This window comes from Vicugna pacos, chromosome 7, assembly GCF_048564905.1.
Source record: "Vicugna pacos chromosome 7, VicPac4, whole genome shotgun sequence".
NCBI lineage: Eukaryota > Metazoa > Chordata > Mammalia > Artiodactyla > Camelidae > Vicugna > Vicugna pacos.
The window spans coordinates 11,019,216-11,031,160 of record NC_132993.1 but is presented as its reverse complement, the minus strand read 5'-3'; the positions used below and the strand labels follow the sequence as shown (position 1 = coordinate 11,031,160).

The 11,945-nt window shown below is 40.5% G+C and overlaps 1 protein-coding gene across 2 annotated transcripts; it reads right to left on the bottom strand.

Moving 5' to 3' along the window:
* Positions 1-6,777, bottom strand: PRSS58 (serine protease 58). 2 transcript variants are annotated; one of them, XM_072965383.1, is made up of 6 exons: positions 6,382-6,777; positions 4,867-4,901; positions 4,611-4,749; positions 4,139-4,395; positions 957-1,096; positions 1-232 (listed from the first exon to the last, which is right to left on the bottom strand). In XM_072965383.1, exons 3-6 carry the CDS (start codon positions 4,697-4,699, stop codon positions 83-85), a joined length of 636 nt encoding a protein of 211 aa, XP_072821484.1. In that variant the 5' UTR covers positions 4,700-4,749; positions 4,867-4,901; positions 6,382-6,777; the 3' UTR covers positions 1-82. The 2 variants fall into 2 exon arrangements, with proteins under 2 accessions (XP_072821484.1, XP_006210149.2); XM_006210087.3 differs by lacking the exon at positions 4,867-4,901.
* Between the last annotated feature and the right edge of the window lie 5,168 nt (positions 6,778-11,945).

The following is an 11,945-nucleotide window of genomic DNA, read 5'->3' as shown; positions in this document are numbered from 1 at the left end:
TCAGGAGGCTGTTTAGATTTAATTCTGAGGCTGGACTTGGGGGACAGATGGTCATATGGTCTAGAATTCCTGTCATGGGAGCTCAGTTCTTCCGGATGGTATTTTCAATCCAGGACATGTAGTTAAAAATTCTGGTATAGATGCCAACATCGGCTCTCAAAACACATCCATCCGCAAAAGTGAGGATTCCTTGAAGTATGCCATTGCAAATTGCAGGGGCTGCCGGGACTTCCTGCCAGGAAAGAGGAAACCGGGTTATTTTTCTGGCAAAGGACACAATAAAATGGGAAAATTAAAACTAAAAATAGACTTATCATATGATACAGCAATCCCACTCCTGGGCATATATCCAGAGGCAAATATAATGTGAAAAGACACATGCACCCAATATTCACAGCAGCACTGTTTACAACAGCCAAGACATGGAAACAAGCCAAATGTCCATCAACAGATGAATGGATAGAGAAGATGTGGTACACACACACACACACACACACACACACACACACACACACACACACTGGAATACTATTCAGCCATAAAAAAGAATAAAATAATGCCATTTGCAGCAACATGGTTGGATCTGGAAATTGTCATTCTAAGTGAAATAAGTCAGAAAGGGAAAGAAAAATACCACATATCACTTATATGTGGAATCTAATAAAAAGGACACAAATGAACTTATGTACAAAACAGAAGACAGACTCACAAGCATAGAGAACAAACTTATGGTTACCAGAGAGCAAAGGAGATAGGAAGGGATAAATTAGGAATTCAAAAATTGCACCTCTTGGGGAGTGATGGACATATTAGCTATCTTGGTTGTGGTGGTGGTTTCATGGGTGTACACATCTATCACAATTCATCAAATTGTACATCTGAAATATGTGTAGTTTACTGTATAGGAACCATACCACAATAAAGGTGTTTTAAAAAAAGACATTGAGAGGCATTACCTTGCAGGGCTGCCTCCTTCCCGGCACAATGCCCACGCACATCATACTTTCTCGGATGTTGTACGTTTTATAGGCAGCATGACACTGAGATTGGGAGATTACAGAGATGTTCACATTCTGCAGTGAGTCAGGGTCCTTGTCTACAGGAAAGAAAGGAGTAGAACGTTCTTAAGAGTTATAAGTTATGTTTCCTTTCCCTCTTTTTCAACGTATTTCTTCTCCTGGCAGAAGAAAAAAGAATTCAAACCCTGAGAGAAATCAGAACTGTGGCCACCAAAACAGTAGGAAATCATCCTGATTAACAATTTCTCATGATACTAAGTGTCTGTCTCCTTATCAAAGAGATTAAATTCTTGGAAGTTGTATGTAAATATGAGGCACTTCTGCAATGAAATGAAACAAGTTACTTCAAAATTTTCTGGAAATTCAAGCATTTAAAAAGTGTCCTTCGAGTTGGAATTTCTATTTACCCAGTTTAAATTTATTCTACTTTTTGAGCCTTCATGTTTATTATTTGTCCTATGTTTTATATTCAACACTGACTCACTCCTACTTTTTTAAATTGAAGTATATCTGACATGTAACTGTATAAGTTTAAGGTACACGACATACTGATTTGACACGTGTAAGTATTATAATATGATTGTCATTGTAGCAATAATTAGCACCTCCATCATGTCACCTAATTATCATTTCTTTTTTGTAGTGGGAAAAATTAAGATCTAGTCTCTTAGAAAGTTTGATTATAATACAACAATGCTGTCTATATTTACTATACTGTGTCTTTGATCTCCAGAACTTATTTATCTACTAGTTGCCAAGTGTGTACCCTTAAACAATGTTCCTCCTATTTTGAGAGTTTAAAGGAATTTATAGAGCTCTAAGCCTAGTTTTTCATTGATCAGACCAAAATATCTAGTGTCTTCTAAAAAAAAAAATCACTCAAAAAGTGATTTTCTTAAATCCATAAAACTAAGATTTATAACTGGGTCTCTTCATTCCTAATTCAAGGTATTTTGTTTATATCAATGGTTTACAAATACTATGAACTATGCAGACCCAAAACAAAATGTTTCCAATCTGCAACAGAATGAGAAAAACAAGAACAGAGTCGTATCAATATGTATGTTAGGTGTTCTTGCCAAAGATTCTTCTTTGGGAAAAAGTATTTTGAGATTTTGATTTCTTTTAATGAGAGTGTATTAATTTGAGTGTCTTTAGTTGAAAATAATGTATTAATTCTTTCAAAGAAAATGTTGGAGAGTCTTTGCCTTGTTTTTCAGTTCAGCAATAATTGCATGACTCATTGTTTCTTTGGGGAATGCCTTTTTAGGAGATGCTTACTTAACTGTTTCATGAGCCAGATGAAAATGAACTGCACTTTTTTGTAAGTCACATCTCTTTTTGATTCAAGTTGCACAAGCCAGATGCATCAAACTCACTGCTTAACAGAAGAAGATTTGCCTGTTTCCAAAATTCTAATTGCCTTTCAAAGGACAAAGAATTTCTACTTGTCTAGAGGACTTTGTACTGATTGAAATTAGCCAGAGACAGAAAGACAAATGCTGTCTCACTTATATGTGGAATCTAAAAAGGCCAAAGTCATAGAAACAGACAGTAGAATGGTGGCTGTCAGAGGCTAGGAGGATGTAGGGTTGTTATGTAGATCAAAGGGTCCAAACTTTCAGTGGTAAGAGGAGTGAGTTCTGGGGATTTGATGTACAGCATGGTGACTATAGTTCATATTATTGTATTGTGTACTTGAAATTTTCTAAGGGAATAGATCTGAAGTGCTCTCACGACACACACACACACACACACATGTGAATATGGGAGGAGGTGGTAGATAATTAGCTTGATTGGAACCATCATTTCACATGTATATGCATATCAAAACATGCATAGCTTTTTAGAGCTTAAATATATACAATATTTATCTGTCAATTGTACCTCAATAAAGCTGTGGAGGAAAGAATTTCTCCTTTTGTGATCTATTTAAGAAAATGTACCCCAGGATCTGAAGGTATTTACCAAAAAGTAGTTTAAAAAGGTTTGAGTAATGGCAGCATTGTTAGGATAAACGTATAGCCACGTATAGCTTCTATAAAAAGAACGTAGAGGTGGATGGATGAATATAATCTGACAGGCTTTAAAATTAATCTCCTTTCCATACTATGATGTCTAGTGTGTGATGTATATTAAATACATTCAAACTTACTCATGAGTAAAAATGTATTAATGATTCTTCCTAAGGGATTCTATCATAGTTTTCTTTCTCTTTTTTTTTATTGTTTTCTTTTTTAATGAAACTAGATCACTGCTATTTTTCTTATGGTTAATCACCCCCCCACACTGTCCCTCCATCCAGTCCTCAATCCCATCTTGTTTAATAGCTGCAGTAATTAGAATCTGCATGAAAACTATGGAATGGGATAGTGGGCAGACGGGCACAAAACCTAGAAAAGAGAGCTGTCTTAACTTGCTCAAAGGTTCTTCGTGGAATCTGAAACTTGTGACACAGAAGAAAGCTGAGGTAGGACAAGAAATTCAGTAGTTTTGCATTATATAGAGAAGACTTCCGCTGAAAAATAAATAATGATAGCTGTTTTCCAGTTTCCTGAAGAAGTGAGTGCACGTTCATTCTCAGGATGTAACCAGTTAAAAATACTTCAGAAATATTTTTCTTAAACTTGTGTTGATCTATGTCATAATTTCACATTAAAAAAAAGTTCTGCATGATTTTTAGCACAGTATTATGTATTTATCTTTTGTTTAACACATAAGCTTCATTTTGTGCTATTTCAAGGCTTTAAGTTTCTTTATTGTCTGGAAAATAGCTTGAAAACCTCTGACAATGTTTGTGCCACATTTTAGAGTTAAGAAAATTGAGGCTCCAAAGGTAAAGTGACCTGCTGTCAGACAGCAAATCGAGACCAGAATACAAAGGTCTTCTTTTCCCTAAAACCGCTTCTGTCCTATATGAAAGCAAAGATGTAGAAAGATACAGTGGGGAGGGGGAGGTTGCAGGGCTCTAACAGGGAGGTACCGGGGAAGGGAAAGGAGATGAAAAGATAAATGAAGAGGTTAGCCCAACGAAGATGAGAGCCTCCTTGGGAGGAACTGCAGAAGCCAGGAGTGCAGAAGGGAGAGAGGCGTGTCCGGTTCTGGGAGAAGACACTCACTGAGGTCACACACGTTGTAGGCCCAGGTGGACACCATGCACATGGTGTTCTCAGCAACGGGTTCCTTGGGCAGGCTGGCCAGTTTCACGTAGTCATTGAGTTCGATATAGCTTTTCAGCTTGATTAACATGAGGTTATGCTCAATAGAAGTGACTGAGAATTGTGGGTGATGGATCATCTTCTGATAACCAACCACTTGTAGATGTTTTTCTTTCGTATCTGATGGTTTTGTAACCCCCAGTATTAAGAGAAGCTTCCTGGAACAATAGGAATGTTCATGAGAGGACTTTGGGGATGGCTTATCCATCCTCATGGGCCCCTGAAGCCTTCTCTCTACTACTGAACATCCCCAGAAGGCCTCGCCAATCCCCTGTAATTGGGCGGTGGCCCCAGGCAGGGTTCTGATCTGTGCCCATCCTGAGAACCCAAAGCATAGCCCATAGCACAGTGGTGTCGGGGACTTCCTACTCACGGTAAGTTGCAGTGTGCAGCTGTGAGCACCCAGAGAGGGTGGATCAGGACGCCAACACAGGGCAAGTAATCAGATTTCAAGAAGACCATGTAAGGAGGGGTGATAGCATCTTTGTAATCTGGATCAAAGGTCAAAGCAACTGGAGAGACAAACATTGACAGGAAATTCTGAGGGATTTTTTTCTTTAGATAGAATTAGGAAAACCACAGGAAAATAATTCAGTAGGCCCAAGACCCCCCAGCCTTCTCTCCAGCACCTTTATCTGTGAGTTGTAAACTGGATTCCTTTGTTCTAAAACAAGAGGAAGATAATAGAAACGTATCTATTGCAAAAGATAAAAGATGTTTTCCCTTTTAGTTGTCAATAAGTAGCCTTCAAATTAAAATGCAAGTTTCCTTAAATACCTTCCATGTTTCAGTGGCCATATGTTAAATTGACTCATGGAGAACACACTATATTTACCATTTTTAAAATGTTTTGGCCAATCTTATCCCTTTCTCCTGACAATGTGAGGCTGAGTGGTCTAAATGTCACTTAAAGAACAGACCAAATGCTCAGAGTCTGAGAGGGGAGGAGACCATTCATTCCTTTAACAAGTACATACTGAGCATCTAGTATGTGCCAGGCTCTGTTTTAAGGGCTTGGGCTCCATAGTGAACAAAACAGAGAAATAGCCCCGCTCTCATCCATTCTAATGAGTGTGTGTATAAATACTATTTATTCAATAGTAAGAAGTACAACACACAGGTAAATGATGTAGTGTGTTTAGATTAGTGCAGAAGATGGGGAAGAAGCAGTGTCAGGTGCATGTGTGTGGCAGGGGTGTTGTGCAGGATTACATCAGTAGTCAGGGTAGACTTCATGGCCAGTGAGAGATGAACAGTGAAAGGAAGATGAGGGTGTTAGATAATCAGGGATCTGGGGAAAGGAATTCCAGGCAGAGAAAGTGGCTGGAGCAAGAGGCCTAAGGCCTGTTTAAGGAGCATCACAGAGGACCATATGGTTCGGGAGAAGAGTAGGAAGGGAGGGAGGTCAGAGAGGTGATGCAGGATTTTGTAGGGTTCTGTAGGACGTGGATTTGTCTTCTGAGTGAAACGTGGAACTGCTGCTAGGTTTTTGGTAAAGCAGTGATGATAATTGCCCTCTGGAAAAGTGTTGTGTCGGCGTGTAAAGCAAAGAGGGCTGTTTGGAGAATAATTTGAGAGTCAAGACAAGAGATGGTGTCTTGAGTCACAGTGAGCAGTGGAGGTGGTGAGATGGGATTGGATTTGGGATGTGTTTAAAAGACAGAGCCAACATTTTCAAACAGATTGAATGTGGGCTGTGAGAGACAGAGGATTTATGAATACCTCCAGCGTTTTTCCTGAGTGACTGGAACCATGCCTGGGCAAGACTGAAACCCTGAACACTCTGCTGTGTGCATTGATTGGACCCCTGCTCTCCCCTCTGGACTCCACTTTTCCCTCTCTCATGCCAGCATCATTCCTGTTCTAGACAGGCCCAGAGCCAGGCATGATCTTCCTTAGGAGAGGGTCTGGTGTCGGGTTTCAGAATCCATGCCTCCCCTAGAAGCATACAGACCATCAACCCGAGGTAAGACAGGCAGCCATTGTCACAGGAGGAAGCCTGGTGGGGATGGTGGCAGTGCAGAAGGAGAGCATCAGTCCTGTCCTTGTAGTCTGGAAACTTGCCTCCTGGTTTTATACATCTTTCATAATTCTGCCAGGATCTCTCTTGGGCAAGTATGGAGGAAAATGGGCAAGGCACTCACCAGGCAGGTTCAAGAGAGCCCACAAGAAGACAAACTTCATCATGGTGTCAAAAGCTTTTCAAAAGATGAGGTTCAGCTCAGGGTCTCTGGAAAGGATGGCGGGGAAGGAGGGAAAAGGACTAAGTAAGATAAAGTACAAAGGGGTTCTAGGATTGGGAACAATTTGTCATCTGAGTTCTTTCAGTGGCAGAATTCAGTTTCTGAAGAGGTGTCCAACAGTCAGAGCAGGGGGTGGTGCCAGGTGTCAGAGGCACAAAAACACAGACGCAGTGACTTGGTCCTTGACATAGCAGAGGATGGACCTGAAATCTGGCATTTCACTCTCCCCCTTCAGAAAGAAATGCCTAATGTGAGAGATGTCAGTGCTCACAGTGTTTCCTCTGGTCCCTGCTTTGTAAAACTCAGAAACCAGGCCCCTCTCTGAACTACATGCAGGATGCTGATCCCTCCCATCTTTGTGATGCTAACCCCCATTTATGTGACAAATGACATTTATCTCCAGTGACCATAACCCTCTGGTGCTGAGTGTGACCCCTCTGCCTAATGCTAGACTCCTCCTTGAGCTATATTGGCCCTTTCCTTCATGTCATTACTCATCCATCTAGTCACTCAGGCAGCCAGCCAGTGATTTCCATTATGTGTCAGACTTGCGCTAGGACCTGTGTTCACCGTAGAGGATACCCACACGTGAAGACACTGTCCCTGACTTCAAAAAGCTTATAGACCAGTGGGAATGGTAGATACATAAACAGAAAATTACTAAACAAAGTATTCAGACCTAAAGATCTAGGTGTACACTGTCTAGGGGAAAATATTTACAAAATACCTATCTGTTCAATGATTTGTATCCAAAAGATATAAGAGACTCCTAAAACTCAACAAGAAGAAAACAAACAACCCAATTAAAAAGTGGGCCAGAGATCTGAACAGACAGCTTACCAAATGCTCGTGTCTGCTCAAGCTGCCATGACAAAACACCACAGAACAGAGGGCTTAAACACCAGGTGTTTTCTCATAGTTCTGGCAGCTTGATGTTCACGATCAAGGTACCAGCATATTCAGTTTCTGGTGAGAACTCTGTTCCTGGCTTGAGGACAGCCTCTCACTGAGTTTTCATGTGGCCTTTCCTCTGTACGTATGCGGAGGGGAAGAGCCAACTCTTCTTTTAATGAGTTCACTAATCCTATGGTGAGTGGTCCCAACCTTATGACCTCGGTTCACGTAAATTACTTTCATTATCTACCTTATCTCCAAATACAGCCACCCTGGGGTTTCAACATATGAATTTTGGGAGGACACAATTCAATCCATAACAACAAAGAAGATACACAGATGGCAAATATCATATGAAGAGATTCTTAACATGTCATAGGGAATTACAGATTAACACAACGTTGAGCTACAGCCACACACCTAGTAGAATGGTGAAAACACCAAATGTTGGCAAAGACAGGGACCAGCAAGAATAAGGCACAATGGTATAGCCACTTTGTGAGACAGTTTGGCAGTTTCTTGCAAAGCTAAACATAATCTTACCAAATGACTCAGCAGCAGCGCTCCTAGGTATTACCCAAATGTGTTGAAAACTTACGTCTGCAAAAAATTTACACATGAATGTTTACAGCAGCTTTATTCGTAGTTGTTAAACCTCGGAAGCAACCAAAATGTCCTTAAATAAGTGAATGATCAACAAAATGTGGTATGGAAAACAGTATAGCAATTCCTCAAAAAATTAAAAATAGAGCTGCCATGTGATCCAGCAATTTCACTTCTGGACATTTACCCGAAGTAAATGAAAACACCAGTTCAAAAAGATATGTGCACTCCAGTTGTTCATTGCAGCATTATTTACAATAGCAAGGCATGGAAGCAGCCTAAGTGTCCATCAGTAGACAAATGCATAGAGAAGTTGTGTGCGCACACACACACACACACAATGGAGTATTACTCAGCCATAAAAATGATATCTTGCCATCTGTGACAACATAGATGGATATAGATAGCATAATGCTAAGTGAGATAGGTCATATAGAAAGACAGATACCATGATCTCACTTATGTGTGGCACCTAAAAAACAAAACAAATAAAATGAAAACAGACTCATAGATACAGAGAACGAATGAATGTCTTCCAGAGGGGAGGGCAGGGGAGGTGAGGTAAACAGGTGCAATGGATTAATTAAGAGGGACAAACCTCCAGTTATATAATGTTATGGGCATGTGATTAACAGCATAAGGAATATGGTCAGTAATATTGTAATGGCTTTGTATGGGGACAGATGGTTACTAAAATATATAGGTGGTGATCATTTCATAATGCAAATGTCAAATCACTATGCAGTACACCTGAAATTAATATAATAGTGTATGTCAACTCTATTTCATCTTTTTTTAAGTGTCGTGCATCCATAAAATGGAATACTATTCAGGGATTTAAAAAATGAGCTGAGCTATCAAGCGATGAAAGATGGGGGAATCTTAAATGCATATTACTGAATGATAGAAGCCAGTCTAAAGTATTATATATTATATGACTTCAATTTATGACATTTTAAAAAAAGGCAAGCTATGCAGACAGTAAAATGATTGGTGGTTGCCAACGTTTGAGGTGAAGGAATGAGCAGGTGGAGTACAGGGCATCTTTAGGGAAGTGGAATTTTTCTATGTAAAACACTGATTGTGGATTCATGACTTCATGCATTTGTCAAAACCCATAAGACTGTGTAACATAAACAGTAAACTCTATTATAAACTATGGACTTCAGTGAGTAATAATGTATCAATATTAGTTCATCAGGTGTAATGAATATACCACACCTATGCAAGATGTTTTAAATGAAGAAGCAGATGACTCATTGGTATAATTCAAGTGGTATATGCAGGTGTATTTGTAAAATTCTTTCAGCTTTGTTGTATGTTCTAAAATTTTCAAAATAAAATATTGGAGAAACATTTCTAAAAATTGAGGTGTGTGACTTAAAGCATACCTTAAGAAGTGAAGACACGTGTATAAATAAGAAGTACTCAGAAATTACAGTTTATCTGGGTCTTACAGAAGGGGAAGGAGCTTGTCTGGCATAAAAAGAAGAGGGAAACATAATTCAGAAACCAGGAAAACATCTGTAAAGGCACGGATGTGTGAAACAGCACGGTATGTTTCTGGAACTACTACCCAGTATAATAGGGCGAGTGCTAAGAGCCAGGTGGAGATGATCAGAAATTAAATAATGAAAAGCTTTATCTTTAAGTCTTGAATATATAAGACTTGCATTGTCTTTTTTTCTGTAGGAGATAAAGAGCCAATAAATTCATTATTGCGCAAAGTTCTATTCACTGTTGTGGAGGACAGACCGGAAGCCCATGCCACACCCTGCAGAATTCCCAGTTGTCTCCCCTTGAGTGTGGGTGGGACTTATGACTTGATTCTAACGCAATAGGACCAAAGTTAGGGGATGTCATCCCCGTGCTAATGGTACTCTGTAGCGTTAACATTGTGTAAGTATCCATCCTGCTAGCCGCATAAGAGATTCTTCCTGCTGTTGACAAAGTAGGTGACCATGCTGAGGAAGCCCAGGTGGCAAAGAACTATGAGCAGGTGGCCTCTCTGCACCAAGTACAGCCTCAGGGACCTGAAGGCAGCTTTCAGCTTTCAGCCAACAACAAGCAAGGACCCTGTGTCATTCACCACAAGGGGATGAATTCTACCAACAACCTGATTAAGTTTAGAAGCAAATTCTTCCCCCCAAAGACTTGCTAGACCCAGCTAAGCCATGCCTGAACACTTGACTCACAGAAACCATGAGATGATAAAGGCTGTTTTAAGCTGTACAATTTGTGATACCATTTTTATACAGCAATAGAAAACTAATACAAATGTATAATGTATGGTGGCAATTTATTAGATATTGATAATGTAGTGATAAGGGAGATGAGAATCTTGCCCACATAGATCATAAAGATTAATAGGGGAGACGGATGTTATAAGACTTACCATCAAGAATGTCACAATGTGGGAAGTAAAGGGAGGTGGAAAAACGTGGAGCAGGGACCCGAATGCAAGGGTCAGAAGAAGACCTCCCTAAGGAAGTGATGTTTAAGGCTTGAAGGATGAGTAGAAGTTAATCACATGAAGAGATGGGGAAGAAATCTCCAGGAAGATGAACAAGGACTCAAAAGAGAATAGAGCACATGCGAAAGGATACAAAGAGAGACACAGAAGAATCTTACAGAACAGACCTTTCAGGAACTGCCTGTAAAGGAGGTGAGAAACAACCAGAGAGTAGATAAAAGGAGAATGTCCTTGGGTGTTACATTTTAGATGTGAGAGGCTTTATCTTACTTAGATGGTGACCGCATGAAGCCAAGAGATAGGGGAAATTGAAAAATACAGAAGAGTGGAGATAATCCGTAAAGCAGGTCCGAGAGGTCAGAGGCGGGGAGATCCATATCACAGGTGAAGATAGGGCTTCGTTTCCAGGAAGGATGGGAAAAAAAAGGAGTAGGAAAAAAACCTGGCATGTTTTCAGGTTGGGTGGTGGGAAGTGTAATAGATGGGGTATCTTCTGATGGTTTCAATCTTTCTACTCCCAAACCTGAGGTCATCTGCTGAAGGTGAGCACTGAAAGTTGGAGGAGGAGAGGAGAACGTTTGAAATGGCTGTTGTGGAGAATGAGATAGGCAGTTGACTTGAAAAATATAGAATTGTCAATACATGTTGAAGACCTGATTTGAGTTACAAGAAGTTAACTGAATCACTTGTGTGAAACTAACACAATATTGTAAATCAACTAGATGTCAATAAAAATAGTTACAAGAAGTGATCAGATGAGCCTTTTCTTAAAACTCTGGGACAAGTATATGATTCAATAAAGGGAACAGGGAGCGCTGCTCAGTGACTCAGAGGTAGGAAGCCGGGAGTAACTGGGAACAAGCCCACTGGAGGGGACAGGCAAACAAAGGGGCTTGAGGTTTGGATGGATCAAAGATTACAAGAAAAAGAAACATCACTGAATTCAAAGGCCTGAGTGTCCCAGTCTGAGGGTCTGGTGTTTCTGTATGTGCCAGGATAAGCGGTGGTCTTAGTCGTAACCCAGCTGGTTCTTCTGTTGTTGTTGTTTTGCTTTGCTTTGGTAAGAGAGGAAGAGCACCCATGCTCAGCGTTTTCAGTACCCAAGAACCAACCCACCTCTGCATTCTCTTCACACAGATTCACCACCTCCCCCATGGGATGGAATTCCGGACCTCTTCACTCTGCATGGAGTCTTTTTCTCCTCTGGCATAATTCTCTCTGCTCACCTCCTGGCCCTCTCTGTTTCTCTTTCCGTTTCTAATAGACGACCCCGTGTCGCACTGCCCTTCCTCTACATGTAATTCCATAGCCTCTCATATGTCATTCTGGACCCCTACTTTTGGGTCACTCAACATCCTCTCAATTCTGTATTTTTAGGTGTCTTGGCCAATGGGTTTGGGATGCTCTACATCGCCCCACTATATGCCAGTACGAGAGAAGCACTGAGCATCCGTCAAAGCTCTTCCCAATAATGCAGAGCGCCACTAAAGTCTGT

Excerpts from the sequence above, each read along its gene's own strand:
- PRSS58 (XM_006210087.3), bottom strand. The coding sequence starts at position 6,424 with ATGATGAAGTTTGTCTTCTTGTGGGCTCTCTTGAACCTGCCTG. Across the intron at positions 4,750-6,381 it reads GGCTCTCTTGAACCTGCCTG|TTGCTTTGACCTTTGATCCA; the intron begins GTGAGTGCCTTG and ends TTGTCTCTCCAG. Across the intron at positions 1,097-4,138 it reads CTACAACGTGTGTGACCTCA|ACAAGGACCCTGACTCACTG; the intron begins GTGAGTGTCTTC and ends TCTTTCCTGTAG.